Below are 23,416 nucleotides of genomic sequence, written 5' to 3'. Positions count from 1 at the left end.
TGAAAGACTGTTACTATAGACTATTCCAATTCTAATCCTATACATTACAAATATAAACACAGCCCCTACTGTATATGTGAACTAAAACAGTTAACATTGATATTCTTGGTGTTGGTAATTGTGATTATCTCATATTAATATAAATTATTGTTAAATTAATACCATTATCTAATGTTCGTATGATATCATTATCTTGTTGTCATCTATGGCTCCGGTGCAGCAGAGGAGGTGAACGTGCAGGAAGTCCCTTTGCTGTCTCCGGATGTGGACGTGGCACAGCGTCGCAGTAGTTCCGCTGTGTTTGTCCGCTCCTGATACCGAGAAGGGATTAGTGAAAAACACCCCGGGACGAATTCGGCTTCAGAGTTTGTCGGCCACCGGGTCTCGCAGCTTGGCCCGGACAGAGGATAACCTCTGCTACTTACAACACTTCGGAGGTAGGTCTCGATTTGAGACGAGGTAAAGTGTGACACATAACCGTCTACTTTGACGTGGGGGAGCCTGTATCCTGCTACGTTAGCTCATGCTAGCTAATGCTAAGATACGGCTAGCATTACTCCTTGGAATACCTGTGGTTTCACTAGCTTAGCTGGTGGGCTAACTTTTACTCGGTCCGGTAGTAACGATCCGGCCACAGCTGACTGAGTCGCTCCCGCTGTCGACGTGGTTCAGGTTGTCTGACTGCGAGTGGTATCTGATTTTAATAACCATGGCATGTTAAACGACTGAACCGAACACGTTCTTAAGACTTGTGACAGTTGGCTGGATTTCATGTGCTGTTTGTAACGTCGTGGCTGACAGGTTGTGGTGCTAATGTTAGCTAGTCAGTGAGCTAACTGTAATGCGGCACTGGTGTCTGTTCCTGTTTACACACTGCTAGCGTTGTCAGCCTTTTTCTTGGTGGCAAACTTAATAGCGACGAAGCTGGCGTTTTATTTTCCTCTTTAATAGCTGTTGTCAACCAGGGATTCAGACACTGCTAACCCGGTTCCTCAAAAGGGAAGCAGATGTGGGTCACCTCGTAGGCCCGACATACTAAATAGCTGTACGGCTCCGGCGATTGTATTTCTCGTTGTGGCACCTGTGCTGCTGAATTATTTAAAGGCCCCGCTCGTTTAGCCCGTGTTTGTCTGTTAGATGATACTCATCACTCTGTCATAGAGGTTTAGACAGTCTCCACAAGCCAAATGGATCAACGACACCAGTCGTGTTTATCTGTTAGCAAGGTTAAAGTTGACATGTGAAAAACATACACATGGACTTGACGAACATTACTGACATTCACGATGGTCTCCTACACATATGTGTATATATAAGTTACACATTTACATGTAAGAAGTGCATAGTTTACATTGTTTGAAAAAAAGTCAAAAGAGAATACTTACAAATCAACATAGATACAACACACATAACAAGACTAGCAATGAGGACAGTAGGATGTTACAATGACACAAACAGACGAAGAAGCATGTTTAGCTGTTAAAGAAAATGTTAATCAATAGCAATTTAAACTGTCTGTTGGATAGAAATGTGTCTAATTTCACTCTGTTAGGGCCTCTTAACATTTAGACCTGGCACTTCCATGAGACCAGTTAACACTGTCTCCAGTCAGAGTTTTAACTCATTCCCATATCTGGAAAAAATATTAGTCTTGTGGAATATGTAAATAGTTGTTGGCTAAAGGTTTTTGTCCTGTGCCCATTTTATGAAAGCATTTATTGTTGCTCAGTATGTGCATAAACACAGTAGTGAGTGTTTTAGAAGAAACCTGTGGGTGTGGCCAAACAAACACAGAAAGCCAATAAAGGTGTTGCCTGTGACCCAAGAAGTGTCATAAGAAAGTTTAATATGTTACTGTATGGAATTGTAGAAACCTTAAGAGTTTAGACTTGTGTTGGCTCAAAGTGCATTACATGATGTTTTTTTTGTTAGTTTAGGTGCATGACATGCTGCTCAGTCAGGGGTCAAGTATGTCTTCAGAACTGTCTCCAATGTGGTCCTTGTGTTTTCAGTTGAAACGGCAACAATATTATGTCTGCTTTTTTTGAATCCCAGTCACTTTAGGCTCACTGGAAACCAAACTACCACAGGAAATTTATTCATGTCACAGGCCATGTTAATCTCAGGAAATTATGTTCTGGAAATGGGCTAAATAAATGTAGCCTTGACTGGTGAACAAACACTTGACCATTGTGTTTCAATTTTGTCCAGATTTAGGGATGAACTGAGGATGAATGTAAACCAGCACACTCCAATGGCCCCTCCTTATGGCCAGCCACAGCCTGGCTACAGCCACCCTGGCTACGCTCCTCTGGATGGTGGATACTCTGGGCCCTATGCACCCTACAATGGCCCTGCTTCAGCCTACCAGCCTGGAGCTCCAGCGCAAGGTAAAATCAGCTTCCAAGCAAGTGTCACTCTGAATGAGCAAAAGAGATAAACACCAAGTCATCTCAGCTGTGAGATCTGTGCTGTCAGAGTTGTGGCTCATACCCTGGAATATATTTTACCTTCATTTACCTACTTCATTAAAATTGCTTTTGTTACACAGAAAATAACACTCTCTATAAAAAGTAAGTATACTATGAGTATAGTTAGACACTTATCTGATCTTTGTAGAGAAAAAAAATCCTGTTATATCAGTAAATGCTGAACTTCCTTTTTCTTGTTGTCTTAGCCTAAACTAGACTTGTTAATGAGACCGCATTGTCTACTTCCCTACAACTCCTTCTTTGCCGCAAGCTGTTGTTATTAGTGTTATAATATAGTTCACCCTGAGTTGTCATTCTATCAGATGAGCTCACCTCCATTTCATAGAGTGAAAGCCACCTGTATCTGATCAGGTCACTAGAGCTGCAACAAACAATGGTTTTTGCAATACATTTATTTGTCGATTATTTTCTTGATTAATCTAGTACTTAAAATATGTAAAATGTCTATTGGTGTTTTTCTAACCTCAACATTGGCTTCAAATCAAAATATTTGCCTGATAATTGAATAATCGATGAATTATTGCAGTCTTATGTAGGTTAACGTTTGTTTTCTTTTCAACAAAACATACTGAATCTCCAAGTGTGTGTTGATCCCTTTGCAAAGGCCTATTCAGCAAATATATAATATATGTATATATGTGTGTGTGTGTGTGTGTGTGTATATATATATGTATATATAATATGTATATATATATATTATATATACATATATACATACATATATATATATATACACATATATACATATATATATGTGTATATATATATATATACATGCATACATACATACATATATATGTAATATAAGGGCAGCCCATGACCAAGTAGAATGTGAACTGGGCATGTAACCGGAGGGTTGTCGGTTCGAGTCCACACCACGTCCAAAGAGCTTGGGTACCATGCGCTGCTCAGTGGCTGCCCGCAGCTTTTAATTCTAGGAAGGTTCTTAGTAGAGGATGGGTTAAATGCAGAGAATAATTTTAATTAAGTACAGAAAAAAATACACAGTTGTAATTGTGTGGTCTTTATTTTAGATGTTCTCTTCTTCTTCATATTCATATTTCCCTACATCTCTGTGTTTGCCTCCTTTCCCCCCTTTTCTTGTATTTCAGAATATTCTCCTTTCTCAAGCTTTCCCTCTAAGGCTGTGGCAGCCAACCCAGCCTCTGACCTCTCCTCTCCTCTTGACTTAGGTAACTGCCTTCTCTTTTTCGTGCTCATTTCACACTCCATGTGCTCGACAGGCATTAAAGCCTGGTTTATACTCTAACTCTGGTGTGAGGCTGTGTGCACCAGAAATCTCTGCATCACTGCAGGCACATTGGGCACACACTACATGCACGCTGCATGCAAAGGATGCATCAAAATCTGCTTGGCCAATACTGTCTGAACAGAATTTTGTTTGTTAGCAGCTTTATGGACAAGAGAGACAATCACATGGTTCAGGAGTGGTGGAGTTTAGTTTTTTGGTGTAATTAAGAAAGCATAAGTTGCATGTAAGTTGCATCAGTCACTGTGAGACACAGACTTTCCTCATTCATTACAGATCCCCTTTACTGCTTTAATGCTGCTTATTAGAGGTGAAAATAACACTCATGTGTAATTAAAATGTTTCAGTGTTTGAAAATGAACATGATTCACTGTATCCATTTCGGTGTAAACACAATATACATCAAAGTGATTGGCAGACTTCCTGTTTATCCTGATTCGTCTGTAGCATATTGATGTGCAGAGAGAGCCGACCATAAATTCCTCTGTGACCACTTGTAGGGTGTGTGGTGTCTGCAGAGATCTATGCCACAGTGTCTCCCACGAGTATAAACAATGCTTACGTTTCCTCTGTAGCTACATGCCTTCTTCTTGCCCATGTGTCCCCTTTTTCTTTTTCACCATAAAATAGAAGATCTTTTTGAGTCAATTTAATGTGTAATGTGTTCTTAATGTTTTTATTAAGCAGCCAAATCTTCCCATTTGGAAAAAATAAAAATGGCCAACTCACAGAGGTTTTGAGCTCAGTTATAGTGACACAATCAACAGCCTTGTGACTCATCTTTATTTTCAGCCTTGATCAGCACATTTGTCTCATTAAAATGACTGACCTCCCTTAGCACAGGCCTTACTAGCCTCATTGCCTTAGCCAAGACGGTAGCAGGATAACACAAAAGCTACTGAATTGATTTTCTTGAAATTGTTGTGCTCAATTTTTTTTGGCAGATCTGATTTAAGTGTGTGGATACAATTTTTTTCTACTTCCTCCAACATTGTGAGATAGAGCAAACAAAAAAAAAGGGTACCCGTAGACTAATATCTATGAACATCAACATATCTATGGTGTGAATCTGGATAATCATTTAAATTTTGTGAAATTGGACAAAATAAACTTGCTGAGGGCGGGTGACCTTTATCTGTATGGGTTTTTGTTTTGCTCAGTTAACGTTTGCATTGATAATTTGTTAATATGCAAGTGTTGAGCTAAAAAGAGGTTGGCTATTGCTTTTAGCATTTGTGTCCTCAGGAGTATAATGCACTTTTTAATACATGTATGTGCATGTCTACTTTCAGTTTGTAACCAGTGGTTTTACCACCAGTTGGCAAAAAATGGAAATATAAGCAGCTAAAAATGTGTTGTAGCCTGTAGCTACAGTATGTTCCGCTTGCCGTGCCAGACTTTTCACATCCGAAAGATCATCAGCACATATTTTGAGTGGTTTGGAGTCTGATCTGTTGTCCTCACTTTTCAGGTCCCACCAGAGGTCCTCCCACCTCCGGACCCCCGCCAGTCTCGGCGCCTCAAGCATACAACCAGTACAGTCAAGGAAACATGCAAAATGGACCCCCACCTATGACACAAGCACCACCAAGGTAATTATGTATTTATTGACTGTTCTCTGTAATAAAATGTGCCCAATTCAAACCCAATTGAAACACATTCACTTGGAGAAGGTTATGAAAATAGGCCTTCCATTGCCATTTAAAGACAGTTTAATGGTTGAATGGTTTAAATTATTTGTGTTTTCCCAGGCCTGCTGTGTCTCAGCCTTACAACCAAGGAGCGGTAAACCTGTCGGGGCCACACTCTGGCTACCCCCAACAATACGGGCCCCAACCCACAATGCACCAGGTCACTAACCAGATGACCGGGATGCAGATCACTTCTGGACCACCAACTCCAGCGGGCCCAGGATATGGTATGGACTGATTTATTTTGGAATGTAAAGTAATTTACTGGAATAACGATGCAATAATATTGACTAGCATGTGGCGTTAAATTACTGTAAAAGAGGTCTGAAGATGTGTGTTGTGAATGTGAGCCCTGTCAAACTATGAGACAAAAACACAGTTGCTTTTTCTCTTTAGTTGCACCTCGGAGCTCTCAGCCTTCAATCAGTACACCCTACTCAACCGCCCCTCCACCCACCTATACCCAAGCCCCTCCCCTTACGTCATCTGCTGCCCCCCAGCAACCACATCCCAGTGGCCCTGCAACCTCACAGCAATACTATGGAGGACCACCGCCTCCTGCTCAGCAGCCATTCAGCTCCTCTCTTCCCCCAACCTCACAACAGCAATTCTCCTCTGGACCACCACCTCCTTCTCAGCAGACCTTTCCTCCCTCCTCCTTCTCTGGTCCCGTGCCTCCACCCAGCCAAGCTCCCGCTCCCCCAGTGTCCCAGCCACAACAGTCCTTTCCCCCAACCCAGCCCCCCTTCTCCTCAGCACCTCCACCTGTTGGCCAGCCAGCCTTCCACTCTGGTCCTCCTCCTCCTGTCCAGGGCTCCTTCCCACCCAGAGCACCCGCTCCTTCCTCTCAGCCTGGATCTTTTCCTCCTCCAGGGCCTCCTCCCACTTCAACTGCCTCTGGCCAATACCCAGGCCCCATGCCACCTCAACAGCAGCACCCTCCATCCCAACCATCCCCTTATCACTCAGGTCCACCTCCTCTCAGAGCTCAGATGCCTCCCACATCCATGGCTCAAAGCAACCACCTGCCTCCAGGACCTCCAGGACCACTGGGCCCTCCTGGGCCCTTGCAGCAGGCTCCACCTCAGCCTGGTATGCAGGGAGGCTACCCCCCTCAGCAGAATGGTGAGGAGACTAACGTTGAGTGGACCCTATATCAGCTTTTTTCATTTGTTGACCTCTTTTCTTTTTCTCTTCAGGTGCTTTTGGGCAGGTAAGAGGCCCTCAGCCTGGCTATGCAGGCCCTTATCCTGGGCAACCAAACTATGGAACCCCTGCACCAGCACCTGCTCCTGCCCCAGCTGCACAGAAAAGACTTGACCCTGATGCCATTCCTAGCCCGGTGAGCAAAAAAACACATTTACAGCTTCATCTCACATGTCCTTCTTTACAGAACCCTGTTGATCTCTGCCCACTTGTGTTTAGAACATCTTTTTTGACAGTCTTGTTGTGAGGAATGGCTCAACCATGACTTTTTAAACATAGTGTCACTTTTTTGGGTACAGCTATAATGTCTAATACAATCTATTACAGTTGTTATGGCATCAAGTCTACTTGTAGGATGGAGGTGTTGATTCAAATGAACACAGAGGTTGTAGTGGTAGTGTATTGCTTTAATAAAGGGCCATTTGTAATATTTTGACCCTGATATCTATCTAAGGGGAGATTAAAACAATATAGAATTACCTTACAGTATAATGTAACACCACCAACAACTATGTATAAAGTTATAGGCATACAATTCAATTAGACATTACTTCCAATGGTTACTCTGTGAACTTCATGAAAAGACACGACACACAGGGTTTCAGACCAGCATGAAAACACAGCAGTGTGGATTTCAGCAGATGATCTCAGACAGACACAACATTTGTGTGCCTTCTTTTTATTTTGCCCAGCTTTAGTTTCACAGAATCCTGTATCAGAATATAAATCTGTTTGTCCATGACTGTCATGTACTCTACAATACTGCTAATGTATAATGGATGCTACTGACCAGTTTCTGTCTGAATAACAACTGTTGCTTACTGCTCAGTATTACTGACGTTTCGCTTCTCACACTATTTTATCTTCTCACTCTCTGTATTCATTTATTTATCTTGTCCTGTTTTGCACAATTTGGTGGACAAACTTTTGAATGTAAAGCAAGCGTCTGACATGCCGGCTGTGCAGAAATCACGACATAGAATAGATCCAGATGCTATCCCCAGCCCAGTAAGTTTCCTGTGTGCCTGACCTTTCCTCTGCTTCACCCTGTCATCTCTACCCGCTTTTCATTAACCTGCAGTTTACACGTCCTCTTCTTCCCCTTTAACCTCGTTAAAGTTGGTCATATTCACAACATGAAAGATCTCCTGTCCCGAACACGATGATAGACATATGTTTGCATGTTGTAGTCATCCATGATCATTTTTGTCCTGGAGGACTGGTAATAATATGCATTGATAGTTGCACCACAGATTTATTTAGCTCTTTTTCCATATTCCATTAGCAATAATGCTCAGATGAAATAGTTTCTGTCCAAACACTACCCTACTGTAAATTAACGTTTTAAAGAAAATGAATAGCACTCTCACTGTCAACTTAGTTTTGAAAAATGAAAGCTCCCTCTATTTGATTTTGTCATTTGTTAAGCTCAAACAGCCACCCCCCTCTTAATCCGTTTCTGTCTTGCATGTTGGTTTGTAGCATTCTGACCTACCCACAATCCCTTGGATTAATAGCATGCCCTGATAAATCCTGCCCTTTTTCTGGGGGATGTCATTTTTTTCCTCACACATCGGTGAATCTACGTGGCTTTAACATGAATTTGCACCACATACCACTTTAGTCATGGCTTCACCATGCATGTTTTTGTCCACCGAGGTTGACATATTTTCTAAATGTCTTGTGTGTGTGTTGTGTGTGTGCGAAAGTCCTCTCCTGTGTGGTCAGCCCTCTAAGACTGTAAGAATCCAGAGGACGGTGCGTCCTATACACATACATGAGCATATTTTGTATGTGTAAATGTTTTAAGATTTTTCTCCCCGTGTTGTTTCCAGATCCAGGTAATAGAGGATGACAAGGCAAAGTCCACTGAGCCATTCACCACAGGGGTCAGGGGGCAGGCTCCACCTCTGGTCACCACCAACTTTCAGGTCAAAGACCAAGGTAGGTTGCAACTTCTTTAAAGATGCTACTTTTCCCTTAAACTTCAGATTAATCTGAGGCTGCCTCCTTCCCACAACCTGTTATTTGTAATGGTGCCATGTAGTGATTGTGATATTTATGGAATAATTATGTGTGTGTGTCTGTGTATTTAGGGAATTCCAGTCCCAGGTTTATTCGCTGCACCGCGTATAATATGCCTTGTACAGCTGATATGGCCAAGCAGTCTCAAGTGCCAATGGCTGCCGTCATCAAACCCCTTGCCACGCTGCCGCCAGATGAGGTGAGTCCCTCCCCTGTTCACTCACTTTTGTCTCTGGTTTTGTAGATGAAGGCCTATTAAATGAATGTTATTCCTTTTGATATACTGTTATTATACAACCAGAGAAAAACTGTGCAAAGTAAAATAAAAAATGCATGGTACTTTTTTGGTATATTTTTGAATAGATTTAAATGTTTATATCTGTGTATCTGCATATCTGTGTGCTCTACAGCTTTATCTTCTGTTGAGGGTTTCCTAACACTTGGACAGTGTAGACCCTGAGATTATTATTATTAAAAAAAAAAAAGAAGATAGAGAATAGTGTCACGGTTGTTATCACAGTTTTCCTGTATGCCATTTGGATAATCTTGTTTAAAAATCATAAATCTGGGAGGGGCTGCAGGACTTGTTTCATGCACTTATCATATGTGTAACCAGTAGGGGTGTCGTGTCATGATCTCGATTGTAAATCAAATATTGATTGAAACGACGTCACGTTACCAGGACATAAAACCAGTGATCCTAGACTAAACTAGAGAAGTCTAAAAATGGCAGACCCATCTGGGCCTCTCATTACTTTATGTTTCTGTAATTATATTCACAGACTCCTCCATACCTGGTGGACCACGGCGAAGGCGGTCCGATCCGCTGCAACCGCTGCAAGGCATACATGTGTCCATACATGCAGTTCATAGAGGGAGGTCGCCGCTTCCAGTGTGGATTTTGTAGCTGTGTCACAGAGGGTGAGCGTTTGTCTGTGTCCGTGTAATTGTGCAATGAATTAAACTGCTCTGTGTTTTTCCAAATTGACTGGTATTTACATTCTGTTTTCCAATAGTGCCTCCGCATTATTTCCAGCATCTGGACCACACTGGTAAAAGGATGGACTGCTATGACAGGCCAGAGCTTTCGCTGGGCAGCTATGAGTTCCTGGCCACTGTTGACTATTGTAAGGTAGGTTCTGTCACTGAATTCCCTACATCGATTCTCTCTGGAACAGAAGCTTTGTCATGAGTTTTATGATGGAATAGAATCGTACAGTCAATAATACAGCCATCAGCAATAAGAAGGATGGCCCAGGTAATAGCAGCACTTAGTGGTCTCTGTTAATTTGTGTCAGTTAGTTGCTATCAAATGGACTAATAAAAGCAAAGCCTGTAGGCTATTGTCTTAATTGAGGTGTGTTTAATTTAATGGGCGTCATTCTGAAAGATTATGTGCAGAGCAGCTAAAAAGACACTGTTATCCTATGTTGCAGAAATGTTTCGGGTTTATGAAAAACTGGGATTGGATTGGTGATTGCAATTAATTAATTAGAAAATGAATTCTTTCAGAATAAAGGACCCAATTTATCAAAGCAAAATATAAATGTTGCCTCCAAGTTGATTTTTATTGACGTACCAGGCTCTTACTGAATCAGACACCATAGTAAAGTCAGCATAAAATACAATTCCAGCTCCAGATTCTGTGTAGCTTTTATATTGCAGTGATTTCCACTTATTTATATGAAGTGTTGTCCTCTCTTTACCAGAACAACAAGATCCCTCAGCCTCCAGCCTTCATCTTCCTTATCGATGTGTCCTACAATGCTGTAAAGAGCGGCATGGTCCACATTGTCTGCCAGGAACTCAAGACTCTTCTAGACCACCTGCCCAGGTACTCAAACACAGAGAAAGCAATTCAACCAAGTGAAGGAAAGGCTAATGAAAGGACTGCTGGAATCGTCTTAGAGGATGCTCGGAATGACATAATAGAAATATATTAAGGATGCACTTAGGAAGGAAAGTGGGAACAAAGAAAAAGAATCAAATGAATAGATTAAGAGGATTAAAAAAGCAAATTGTGAGAAGAAAGAAACGGGGCTAGAATAAAGGAAATGTTTATTCTTGTAGAATGTTATTCTCACCTATACGTCATGTAATGACAAGTAACCTTAACCTTTCTCCCATTTCCTCCTCTGTTTCTGTCTCCAGGGAGAACCCAGAAATGGACTCAGTGGTGCGGGTGGGCTTTGTCACCTACAACAAGGTTTTGCACTTCTACAACGTCAAGTCAACTATGGCCCAACCCCAGATGTTGGTGGTGTCGGACGTGTCGGACATGTTTGTACCCCTGCTCGATGGTTTCCTGGTCAACGTAAAGGAAAGCCGACTAGTTATCGAGAGGTATAGCAGACACTCCTCACACATAAACGAATTTGTGAAGTGACTATGCGCAGAAAAAAATGATCTCATTTAATGACCTGTTTGTGATTTCCAGTTTACTCGACCAGATCCCAGAGATGTTTGCAGACACCAGGGAAACTGAGACAGTCTTTGGACCTGTGATCCAGGCAGGACTTGAGGCACTGAAGGTAATCACTTTGGAACAATTAGAAATCATTTAATGGCGTGAGAAATAAAATAAAAATATTTATTTATTTATTTACTATTTTCTGTTAATGGCCTTTGCATAGAATCTACACTTCTTTTTTTAATCACTGGCTCTGGCAAAGTTCCTGGAATATTTTGGATTAAATTGATTTCCTATTCTGTGATACTTGACAACAGGTTCTTGCTACACGGCAAACATATTCAACATCTTTCATGCAGCAAAGGTTCAAAAGGTTTTGAAAATGAAAGTGCAAGAGTGACATACAGAGCGGCTGACTAACGCTTTGAATGATGCTGTGTGTCATTTTGTCAGGCTGCAGATTGTGCTGGGAAGCTGTTTGTGTTTCACACCTCGCTGCCCATCGCAGAGGCTCCTGGAAAACTAAAAAACAGAGAGGACAAGAAGCTGATTGGGACAGATAAGGAGAAGGTAAATATGAGTATACCAACTTGTAACATTTATTTAATGGGGCAAAAAATGAAAGGCCTACACTCTGAGTCTTCTCCCTCTTCTGTCATCCTCAGTCGCTGTTTCAACCCCAGGTGAATTTCTACAACACTCTCGCTAAAGAGTGTGTGGCTCAGGGCTGCTGTGTCGATCTTTTCCTCTTCCCGAGCCAGTATGTGGATGTTGCCACGTTATCAGTGGTTCCTGTCTCCACTGGAGGTTCAGTCTACAAATATACCTATTTCCAGGTGAGTTTTTTCTCCTTCATTCTCATTGAAGCTACTCCTGGTTTTACCCCTGCATGAGTTTATTTGACCTGCGTGTGTTAACCGAGTGTAGTCGTGTACTGTAACTAGCTGTGTCTGCTGTTTTTGTTCTTCTCAGGCCCAGTCAGATCAGGAGCGTTTCCTGAACGACCTCAGGCGAGATGTTCAGAACCCGGTAGGGTTCGACGCCGTCATGAGGGTGCGAACCAGCACAGGTGAGACCTGCACCAAATAAGTAAATGAGTCAGTCAGTCAGTCATCAATGCATTGAGAGGAATGTGACAATGTCCCCCCCCCGCTCCTTTAAGGTATCCGGGCGACCGACTTCTTTGGCTCCTTCTTCATGAGTAACACCACAGACGTGGAGCTGGCGGGCCTGGACTGTGACAAGGCCATCACTGTGGAGTTCAAACATGACGACAAGCTCAGCGAGGAAACGGGGGCACTCATGCAGGTGTGCACATTTGTCTTTCTAGCCAAAGCAATCTTTATAATCACCACAGGTTTTTTTATCCTAGAAAGTTTCAACAGCAACTAGATTTTGTAAATAAAACATATAGAGAAAACTCACCATGTTTAACTCATTTGTATTAAATACCTCCCTTTTCCCCCCGCAGTGTGCTGTGCTTTACACCAGCTGCAGCGGACAACGGCGTCTCCGGGTTCACAACATGGCTGTTAATTGCTGCTCTCAGCTGGCCGATCTCTACCGCAATTGCGAGACCGACACAATCATCAACTTCTTCTCCAAATATGGTGAGGACGGCTCACACGGTGCAGCACGGAGTTCCTCAAAGTCCAATTTGTTCAGTGCAATACACTTTACTTATAAAAAGCCATTTCTATTACTGTACTTTTTAATATTCTGTTGATTTCTAAATGGCTCTGGTGATGTTTACTGTACTTGTTTGTGTGTGTGGCAGCTTTCCGTGGTATCCTGAACAACCCCACCAAAGCAGTGAGAGAAACTCTGATCAATCAGTGTGCTCAGATCCTGGCCTGCTACAGGAAGAACTGTGCAAACCCCTCGTCAGCTGGTCAGGTACTGAAAACACGACACACCTGTCACATACAGACGCAGCGGACGTCACATTCACAACCCTTTGTTTTGGTTTTAAGTGGTTTGGATTTTCAGATAATCTACGCAGTGTTTGTGAAAGGTTCAATACTTGCAAAAGAGACCTCTCTCACTTGCATACGGTTTATTAGAAAATGCAATTCGTTTCACTTTCCAGCTTTCTGAAAACTTACCAATTATAGGCTTTGCAGCTGGATAGCAATCTATTCTTGGATAATATTTGTCAGGCCTTCTGCAAAGTCTTGCCATTTCCAAGCCTCTCGAATGAGATTATTGAATTCTTTCATAAAGGATAAACTATAAATTATTCAATAAAAAATTGATGAAATAGAGAATAATAGATGGGTGAAACGAAAAAAAATTTTTCTTCAATTTCCTCCAATATTTGACCAACAAATGAATGAATGATCAAGACTGTAAAATACCTAAGAAAATTCTGAAAGACAACTTTATTTTTATTTTCATTCACATTTTGGACGTTGGTTTTAAATAAACCTTTACATGAATCAAGAATGGACCATACATGCTCTTAAGACTCATTTACTGTCTCATAGTAATGGTCACATGCATGAAGTGTATATATATATGTGTGTGTGTATATGTATATATGTATAGATACATATATATACATACGACTGCCTGTTATTCGTCTGGCAGGGACTTCAAGTTTCGGGGCTCTCACCTCAAAATTTCTTTCCCATTTTGTTTTCCCATGTTGAAGTTTGAGTAGTTAAAAGGTCTGTCAGAGGAATTCAGGGTACAAACAGGATTATACTGGGATAAAAGAATGTTTATAGGAGCCAGGCAGACTATTTAAAAACATTCTGGAAGCCAGTTTAAAAAGGCTAAAACTGTTATATGTTGAAACCTCGAAGCCTGCACAGACTGCAGTCTATCTGCACCAAAGTGCATGATTAAGTGATCATTAAAACATTGTCATCACAGCTCTATTACGGTATTTGAAGAGGTCGCCTTGATCTGTGACCTTTGTACGTGTTTGTCCTCCAGCTAATCCTGCCAGAGTGTATGAAGCTGTTACCGGTCTATCTGAACTGTGTGCTGAAGAGCGACGTGCTGCTGCCGGGAGCCGATGTCTCCCTCGACGACCGGGCTTACCTGAGGCAGATGATCAGCTGCATGGACGTTGCAGACTCCCACGTCTTCTTCTACCCCCGCCTGCTGCCACTGGTGAGAACAAGCTGTGGAGGTCTCATACTTGTAGTGTACCTGATCGGACACTAACCTCGAGGTGAACATATTCATCTAACGTTTTTACTGCCCCACAACTTTCCAGATGAAGCTTGAAAGCGGATCATTGCCAGTAGCGGTGAGGAACTCGGAGGAGAGGCTGTCGAAAGGAGGGGTTTACCTCCTGGAGACGGGTCTCCACCTTTTCCTGTGGGTGGGAGCCAGCGTTCAGCAGGAGCTGCTGGTCAACATCTTTGGCACGCCGAGCTTCAGCCAGATCGATCCGAGCATGGTGAGAAGACATGGATTTACACTCTTACCACATGTGATTGTTGACCTCTGTTGTCTCATCCTGATGGTGCTTTTAATATTTTATGTGTTAGTGTCAGACATGTTCCTAATGCCTTCATGTCAGTACCTTGTCTTACGTATATTTAATGAACTTTTATTTATTTACATGTCATTGTTTTGTATTGGCTAATTCTTGAACCAGTAGTAGGTAGACATGCAAAATCAAATCAAAATAACAGAAGATGTTAAAGAAGATAGTCGGCTATACAAGGAGGAAGGAAAAAAGAAATCAAGTGTAGGAATGTAGTGACGCAGCTATACAAAGAATATTTTATGATTGATTCTTTTCCAGTAATGTCATTATTTTTGTTTTGTTTGCCCAGTTCTCCTCTTTTACTTTTACTGTTTAGTTGGTGTAAGGTGATAATTCAGCGTTATTGTTTATAAACCTACCTTCACGTGTATTTCTGGTAGCACAGTGGTAAATGTGCTCTTTTTTTCCCCTTATTTCGAGCTTATCGATATTAGAAGAACATCTGTGTTGTTGTTGTAATACAGATTAAGGCCTGTGTTAAGTGTCCTTACGGAATTTCTCTGCTCTGTGTTTCAGACAAGTCTACCAGAGCTGGACAACCCCTTTTCACAGAGACTTCGAGAAATCATCGACTCCTTCAGAGCACAGCGATCACGATACATGAAGGTAAGTTTTCTCTTTTCCTCTTTTATTATTACCTCTGTTGGTTAGAAATGAATTTTCGCTCCTCTTTCTTATTTTTATCCCTGTAGCTGAGGAACTGTATTGATGGGAAAAAGGTTTTTTTTTTTTCAGAAATCCTATTTTGTTCATTGACCAAATGTCTTAAATCATCCGTCATCTCCAGATGTCACATGACTTAGTTTGTTGACACGACACTGTGGCACAAACAGCTTCTGTAAAAAGAAAAATGGCCCAGTGCTGGTTCAAGCTGTCAAGTGTTCATTGTGAACATATATATATATGTCATCCATGCAGATAAGACATATATATATGTGTCTGAACCTTATAATGTTCCTGGGTCCTTTTCACGAATAGGGAAACAGCCAGTGCGGACATTATTCAGGGTCCTGCAGTATCCTGGCATCTTCAAATTCCTGATAAGTTTTCCCTCAAAATGGCATTGCTTTGGTGTTGAATAACAGGATGGCATGTCATTGTCAGCTCCCGGAGCTCTATTGACTGTTAATTAATTATTTTGTTTGCCAGATGTAATCATTTGCTAATTTCCTCTGTGGTGTATATTTTGGTTTGAAATAGTCTTTCTCACGGTGCTCTCTCTGTGCTTTCGCTTGCAGCTGATGGTGGTGAAACAAGAAGACAGATCTGAGCTGATATTCAGACACTTCCTGGTCGAGGACAAGAGCTGCAGTGGGGGGGCGTCGTATGTGGACTTCCTGTGTCACATGCACAAGGAGATTCGCCAGCTTCTCAGCTAGGCCCCCCAGAATTACCTTTAGTCACTTGTATGACCCTCTCCTTCACTGAACCCTACTTGGTTGACACCCCCCCACCCCCATAATCGAAAGAAAGCGCTTTACCTTGTTTGTTTGTTTATTTTAAATCTAACAAACTGAAGCTCTCTTTGCTGTCTGCCACAGACCAGCTGGTGGATCTCATGGTGTGATTGATACTGTGTGTGTCTGTGTGAGTGTGTGTGTGTGAGAGAGAGAGAGAAAGAGAAAGAGAAAGAAAAAGAGGATCTGATGGTAACAGAGCTTTACTCTGCCTCAAATCGACTGCTCCATCACAGCAGGAGCAAAATAACTGACGAGAGAGAGAGAGAGAGAGAGAGAGAGTATAATCATGTGTAAATACACAAGTGAACAATTGCATGTATGCAGCAGACGTAGTGAGTGATGGCAACAGCTGTCTGTTACCGGCACTGAAAGGCTGTTGTGGGTGCATAAGCAAACACTTTTTATATGATTGAATCCAAATAGAGTGAAGGACTTTGACTTACAAGATATAAGTGGAATTAAATATATTCTGTTCTTTCTGTCTCTTGCCCCCATTTAATCCTGGCCTTGGTATCCTTTCCCCGCACTCCTCCGACCTTTGTTTATTATTATTTTTTTTCTTTCCAGATGTGATGGGGATTAGTTGCCCGATGGATGGTGTGGCTCCAGGTTCAGGCATCTGAATGTCAGCTCAGTTGCAAATATACTGAATATTAAGAAACACTGATAAGCAGTTATTACACTAATTGGGACGATGATTTAAATTGGTTCTGGCTGAGTCGTCTTTCTTTGTCGATGCGAACATCTGCCTCTGAATCATGGATGAGCCACTTGTGCATTTCAAACTGCTGATGTGATTCCTCTGATGTGAAAGCTTAAAGTCTGCAGCACTGAAAGGTCGGTTACAGAATAAATAAAGAGTTAGAAGGATGAAAGAAGGACAAAGGACTTCCGACACCTGAGAGATTGGAAATCCGTTTCTGTGGATGACTCTGTTTGTTTACGGTGTGTAGTGCTGCGTACTTCATATGAATGAAAAACAATGGTTGTCTAGAAAATGCGATTTCCAGCAGACAGATCTAAGCGGATGGCTGATAAATGGACATCAGATCGAATGTTTGCAAACTTTTCAAGTTGTCTCCGCACTGGCGATGTCCGGTGTGTAAATAAAATATATAATCTGTACAGAATTAATAGAAAATAACGATTTTAAAGAACTGCCTGGACAGCTGTGGTTTGTTGATGGTTGGTTTCTCTGTCACAAATAGCCGAAATATAAAATCATGGCTTTTACTGGAGAGACTAAGGCTGACTTTGTGATCTTTGTCTGTCTGTGTTTGTGTGTGTGTGAGAGTGCGAGAGAGAGGTGTGAGTGAATGTCAGGTGGGTCCTGGTGAATTTCTCCTGAGGAACAGAGGGATCAGCCACCACACACACACACACACACACACACACACACACCCATGACATAAACTTCAGTCCTCTTCATTATCTCACACTCTTCTTTTTTATTAGCAGTGACTGGTGTGTGTGTGTGGTGCCCTCTCTTCCGTCTTTATGTTCACAGATGTTGATAGACCCCATTGTCTTCACTGTAATCTTAATTTCTGTTCCTTTTTTGTTGATTTGTTTTTTATTGCCTCTTGGGACTGCTAATAAAAATGAGGTTAAAAGTAAAACGCCACATTTTGCTCTTTCGTCTTCACTGAAGGAAACCTTTATTTACATTCACACATGTTTCATCAAAACACATTTTTATTATATTGCTGCGCCGATTGCTTCCATATTGTTGTAGAAGAGTGAGAAACCCTTTTTTGCGTTACCGGTATAAATTGTAAAGTTCTCTGACAACAAAATAATGTAACATCCACCAAGTTCTGGACTCAAAACACTGTGAGAAGTAAGTCTTTTCTTTTTAAACCGTGTATTTCACATTTCTGTCTTCACACAGATAAAGAATAGGGCTAAATTTGCCCTCATGTTACTTTGATGATGAGCAAAAGAGCAGGAACAGTAGGATTGTGCTGTGGTTCACTGTCCTGGGGGTTATTTTTTAGCACAGGTGGATTGTGGAGTCCACCCATCCAAGCTGAAACCCTGGGTAAACAGGCTCTGTAAAGGCCGTGTGAAAGGTGTGGAGGAGGCTGAGTGAGCCACTGGAGACCTGGTAGAAGGACAGCGTCCCCTCTGACCAGTCCAGAAGCACCCCCACTTTATTGGAGCTGATGGGGACAGTTAACGCAGTGTTTGTGTCTCCGTGCAAAGTCCTGTAAGTGCCCTGAGCGCAGTTCAGGCCCCAGGAGGAGTCATTTCGGCCTAACCAGCTGTCGTGACCCTCTCCCTTTCTGTTCATCCTTCTGTAGGCAACTCCTATGAAAGCTCTGCCACACCATTCTGCCTCCCAGTAGCACCGTCCTGTCAGTCCCTCGTCGCACAACACCTGTCTCCAGTAATCAAACCTGTCTGGGTGATCGGGATAAGGCTGTGCCATCCAACGCTTTGCTTTGGTGTTTCCCTCGGAGAGAGAAAGGTCTTTGTGTGCGGTGTCTGGGTCCAGGGTGAGTTTCCTGGTGTCTGATGAAACCCAGTTATTGCTCTGTGAATACTGTATGTTGAGCAGCGCAAGTACAAAACTCTGGTTACTCACATTTCTTTGGGCCTGGCTTAATCCTGGATTCACCACACTCTTCAACACTAAAACATAATCAAATTTGATTATTTTTTGCTTGTCAATTTATATAAAAAATCTAATTGATGCTGCAAATACATCGTTTTTCTTTCTAATGTTAAATTCTCATCAAATCAGGCAGATGAGAGGAGTAGCTTGGTAACTGAAGTACAGCATCGACGTAACATAACTGTTTTTAGGCTGATATTACAGAAAAATTATACTTATAGTGGCTAATCTCACTTTAGGTAATGTTGTGGAAAAACCTTTGTGATTATTTGGAGGTTATGTTAATGTTGTCGTAATATCATAGTAGTACTGTCTCGTGCAGTTTCCCACATGGTAATAGTGTGGCAATAAGGAAGTAACATTACATTAATACCACAGTATTTATGTAATATTCAGGTAAAGGTTTTGAAAGGATAATAACTGTAATCTACCGTCACACGGACACAAATGCTTGTGAATAAAAATGTACACTTTCCATATTATAAACGTAATATTTAGTCTCCCTTATGTCCCATGCACATTTTCCACTGTTACTGCCGAACTATTACTACTTAATATTGTGTCCCTATTTCATATTGTCACACTGTACCGTAATATAAAAGTGTCACCCTTTACGTCTTTATCAGCCAACACGTATGACATTTTATCTGTGAAATGATCATTCGGGTAAATAATTCATTCCACTTATTTATTTATTCATTCATTTTTGAGCAGCGCAGGTACCTGAGATTCTGCAGGCTGCAGTGTGGGTCATCTTTCAGAGCAGACAGCAGCTGCAGGCCTAAGGTACCCGGGTGGTTGTAGCTCATGTCCAGCTCCCTCAGACAAGATGAGTTCAAGGCCGACGCCAGGAAAGCACAGCCTATTTCTGTCACTCTGCACAGGGACACACTGGGAGAGAGGACACAAAGACATCTCATCTCCACAGCGAGGTCATGACGGCGGGGGCGAGTGAGTTTGCATGTTTGGCTCTGTACTGTATATTGCTTTTAAATAATTCATCTGGAATGGAATTTCACTCTGGGGCACTCACTTGAGTATTTCCAGTTTGCAGAGCGGACTCCCCAGTCCAATGGAAATCCTCGTAACACCTTCATCCTGAAAGTCATTGTCGGCGAGGTCCAGCACCTTCAGCTGGCAGGAAACAGAGCTGATCATTTCAGCCACGGCTTTGGAGCTGTGCTCTGTCATCCTGCAGCTCCTCAGTCTACATGAACAGAGAACATCTGACCTTTATTGGCTGTTGGGGATTATTGTTTTGGATTCTGACCTTAGTGTCTCCAATTTGCTGTTCTTCAATCCGCCGGAAAGCAGCATCATTCCTGAGTCAGTCAGGTTGTTGTTGCTCAAGTCCAGCTCTCTGATGTGGGACGAACTGATGCAAGATGCAAGCGGTTCACAGCAGGTCACAGTCAGTTTACATGCTTTCAGACTGCAATAGAACAATAAAAAAAAAACATTATGAGGGAAGAACAGTTTGCAGAAACTCTCCACAGTCACATTAGATAAATTGGACACTCTAATTTGACTGTAGGTGTGAGAGTTTGTCTCTATATGTGTCCCTGTGATGGACTGGTGACCCTCTTGTTGTACTGTAAGGCACTGGTGTATATTAATACACCAGTATTAATATACTGAAATATTAATTCTCCATAATATTAATTCTCCATATCCTGCAGATTGAAAATGCCCAACTATTACAGTATTAAGTATTAGCACCCAGGTAAAATCACTGCTCCTATAGGTACATGAAATGATTGTCTGTTCACACACTCTGAGGTTTCATCAAAGTTCTTGCCTCATTCGTTCAGGAGCAATATCTGCTTTTGAGATAAACACTTACTTTGCCACTTGGGCTGTTTTAACGACAGGCAGTAGCCTCACAAGTCCCTCCTCAGAGCGAGTGTATTTGCTCAGGTCAAACACACTCAGTTCTTCCTCTGACGTCAACAACACAAAGACCAGGGTGGACCACTGCGCAGGTGAGAGTTTGGCTTCTCTGAGACTGCCTGAACTCAGGTAGTTCTGGATCTCCTCCACAAGGGAGCGGTCGTTCAGCTCATTCAGGCAGTGAAAGAGATTGAGGCATCTATCCGATGATGGACATGACTGTATCCTCTGCTTGATGTGTTTAATGATCTCTGTCCTTGTCCTTTTGTTTGTTCTGTTGCTGGTCATTAGATATTTCAGCAGAGTTTGGTTTGACTCAAGGGACAGGCCCAGAAGAAAGCGCAGGAAGATGTCGAAGTGACCATTTTCACATCGAAGCGCCTTCTCCACCGCCTCTTGGCAGAGGATGAGCTCTGAAGAGTCTCTGGTAAACAAACGTCTCGAAACAGACGGCTTCTTCACCAGGACGTTGATGTTTTCATTGTTGAACATGAGGAAGACGTACAATGCGGCGAAGAACTCCTGGATGCTCAGATGCACAAAGCAGAACATCTGCTCACCCAGCGTCAGCTCTTCACTGAAGATCTGTGTGTAGAGTCCTGAGAACATGGAAGCCTGTGAGACCGCTATACCATGGTTTGCCAGATCTTTCTCATAGAAGATCAAGTGGCCCTTCTCAAGTTCTTTGAAGGCCAGCTGACCCAGTGAGATGAGGTTAGCTCGGATGCGGTCGGCATTGGACTCTCTTCTTTGCGGCAGCCTCTTCTTTGTGCTCTCCACATACAACGACAAGAATTGTATGTACATTTTTGTGAGAGTCCTCGGCGAGTCTTTAGTGTCTGCTGATGCCAACGTCTTCTCAAGGACTCTCGCCGCCATCCAGCAGAAGACGGGTATGTGGCACATGATGTGAAGACTCCTGCAGGACTTCACATGCATGATTACTCTGTTTGCTAAGTTCTGGTCATCAATTTTCTTCCGGAAATACTCATCCTTCTGCTGGTTGTTGAACCCGCGGACCTCAGTCACGAGATCAATGTGCTCCGCGGGGATCTGACTGGAAGCTGCTGGCCGAGAAGTTATCCAAACAAGACTCGAAGGAAGAAGTCTTCCCCGGATGAGGTTAATCAGGAGCACGGCAATTCTGGCTGGCTGCGTGACATCGGGCATTATTTCACATCTGTGGAAGTCCAAAGATAGGCGGCTCTCGTCCAGACCATCCAGGATGAAGAGCATTTTGTTCTTACCATGGGTGAAGATTCCTGTATCTTTTGTGTCAGGGAATAAGTCTTCAAGAAGCGCCACGAGGTTGTAATTTTTCTTCCTCATCAGATTCAGCTCTCGGAAAGAGAGCGGGAATACAAAGTCCAGGTTGGTGTTTGCTCTCTCCTTGGCCCAATCCAGAGTAAATTTTTTCGTGGCCACTGTTTTCCCAATGCCGGCTACTCCCCTCGTCATCACTGTTCTTACCTGGTGGTTTCGTCCTGGCAGGGGAGCAAAAAGTTGATTGCAGTGGACAGATTTTTCCTGCAGCACGTGTTTCCTGGATGTTGCCTCAATCTGTCTCACTTCATGCTCCTGATTGACTTCAGTGCTCCCTCCCTCTGTGATGTAGAGCTCCGTGTAGATTTTGTCCAGAGATATCCTTTTTGCCTCAGTTGTATCCGCCTCAACCAGGTGGCTGAAATTCCTCACCAGGGCAGCTCTGAGTTTCATCTGACATTCTGGAACCGTCGTGTCTGAAGGAGGAAAAAGTGGAATTGGACTTTGTGAAAACCGAGGCGCTCCATCAGCATGTCTGATTCTTACGTTCTGGGGTAATGGGTTGTTTGAAATGCTCACTTTCAGGCTGCGGAGATGCACAGCTGTCATCTTTTGATGAAGCCTTGCACTCTGCAAAACAGGAGGAAAGAGAAGCAGAGTCAAAACCCGTGTCACCATTCAGACCAGTGGACCCACTTTATGAAGATGGCAAACTCATTTACAGCCTCATCTGTAACAATTAAATATAACTTCACATTTCTAAACAAATACATTCCCAAGAGATGTTTGGTAAATGTATTACGACTTCATTTTATGCATGTTATTTAAACCATAAAGGTTGCGGAGGACCCAAAATAAATCTTTAACTAATCTTTGGGAACCAGTCATTTAGACTTTACTATATATATATATATATATATATATACATATATATACATATATATACTGTACTGTACCTACCGTGACAAACTGAGGTGACATTGATGTTTATGTTGCCAGCATTAGGACCATAGATGACGGGAGCAACCACGTTGCTTCCATTCTTAGCTGTGATGGTGGGATGCAAATGTTCCACCAAAGCCTGAAGACGGGGAACTGACCACACCGTTAAACGTCAACACTGTGTTCCACAAACGTGTAATTGCAGTGTGTGATGAGTGAAGCAAAGACATTCTACTTATTACAACATACAGTAGTCTTCCCTCTCATCAGATCTCATCTTTTGGAGAGGTTTTGGAATTTGACATCCTTACCTTGAGAGATCACGTCTGTTTTGTCGGCATCACTCGTTCGCTCCATTCTTCTTCACAAGGTTTTGGTCAACCCATGTTCCTCCTTTGGTCAACCCATGGTCCTCACCAGCAGCCCTCACCTGAGCAGTGGAAATGAGAGGGAGAACATCATACTTTCAGTCACAGATACAGAAAAGTAAAAAGGAAACACATACCTGCGTCGGCAGACGTTTGAGTAATGACTGATTAATGACTGTGATTCACACACAGAAAGTGGTTGCTTTCAGTGTGGTACTTTTACAAAGAACCTTTACTTTCCTTTCCCCCTCACTGTGTGATTGTAACAAAACCGGAA

The 23,416-nt window shown here is 42.4% G+C and overlaps 2 protein-coding genes across 6 annotated transcripts; one reads left to right on the top strand and one right to left on the bottom strand.

Moving 5' to 3' along the window:
- Window positions 1-256: 256 nt before the first annotated feature.
- On the top strand, window positions 257-17,683 carry sec24c (SEC24 homolog C, COPII coat complex component). Of its 4 annotated transcripts, XM_044013571.1 has the most exons (25): window positions 257-437; window positions 2,212-2,390; window positions 3,605-3,685; window positions 5,234-5,354; window positions 5,514-5,680; window positions 5,850-6,578; window positions 6,653-6,795; window positions 7,599-7,667; window positions 8,495-8,603; window positions 8,756-8,883; window positions 9,467-9,605; window positions 9,701-9,816; window positions 10,394-10,518; window positions 10,836-11,027; window positions 11,122-11,215; window positions 11,548-11,664; window positions 11,760-11,930; window positions 12,067-12,163; window positions 12,257-12,402; window positions 12,566-12,704; window positions 12,872-12,990; window positions 14,035-14,214; window positions 14,321-14,506; window positions 15,116-15,205; window positions 15,838-17,683. In XM_044013571.1, the coding sequence occupies exons 2-25, from the start codon at window positions 2,231-2,233 to the stop codon at window positions 15,976-15,978; spliced, it is 3,759 nt and encodes a 1,252-aa protein (XP_043869506.1). In that variant the 5' UTR covers window positions 257-437; window positions 2,212-2,230; the 3' UTR covers window positions 15,979-17,683. The 4 variants fall into 4 exon arrangements, with proteins under 4 accessions (XP_043869506.1, XP_043869508.1, XP_043869507.1 ...); XM_044013573.1 differs by lacking the exon at window positions 3,605-3,685 and having other exon boundaries at window positions 259-437; XM_044013572.1 differs by lacking the exon at window positions 7,599-7,667 and having other exon boundaries at window positions 259-437.
- Window positions 17,684-17,693: 10 nt separating this feature from the next.
- On the bottom strand, window positions 17,694-23,416 carry LOC122759068 (NLR family CARD domain-containing protein 3-like). Of its 2 annotated transcripts, XM_044013575.1 has the most exons (10): window positions 23,277-23,416; window positions 23,083-23,201; window positions 22,790-22,924; window positions 22,409-22,459; window positions 20,520-22,305; window positions 19,947-20,108; window positions 19,710-19,883; window positions 19,400-19,567; window positions 18,647-18,693; window positions 17,694-18,573 (listed from the first exon to the last, which is right to left on the bottom strand). In XM_044013575.1, exons 2-10 carry the CDS (start codon window positions 23,126-23,128, stop codon window positions 18,053-18,055), a joined length of 3,090 nt encoding a protein of 1,029 aa, XP_043869510.1. In that variant the 5' UTR covers window positions 23,129-23,201; window positions 23,277-23,416; the 3' UTR covers window positions 17,694-18,052. The 2 variants fall into 2 exon arrangements, with proteins under 2 accessions (XP_043869510.1, XP_043869511.1); XM_044013576.1 differs by having other exon boundaries at window positions 23,083-23,416.

The sequence above is a fragment of the Solea senegalensis genome, linkage group LG18, assembly GCF_019176455.1.
Source record: "Solea senegalensis isolate Sse05_10M linkage group LG18, IFAPA_SoseM_1, whole genome shotgun sequence".
NCBI classification, from domain to species: domain Eukaryota; kingdom Metazoa; phylum Chordata; class Actinopteri; order Pleuronectiformes; family Soleidae; genus Solea; species Solea senegalensis.
The sequence above is the reverse complement of the archived record's forward strand: the minus strand, read 5'-3'. Positions and strand labels throughout refer to the sequence as shown.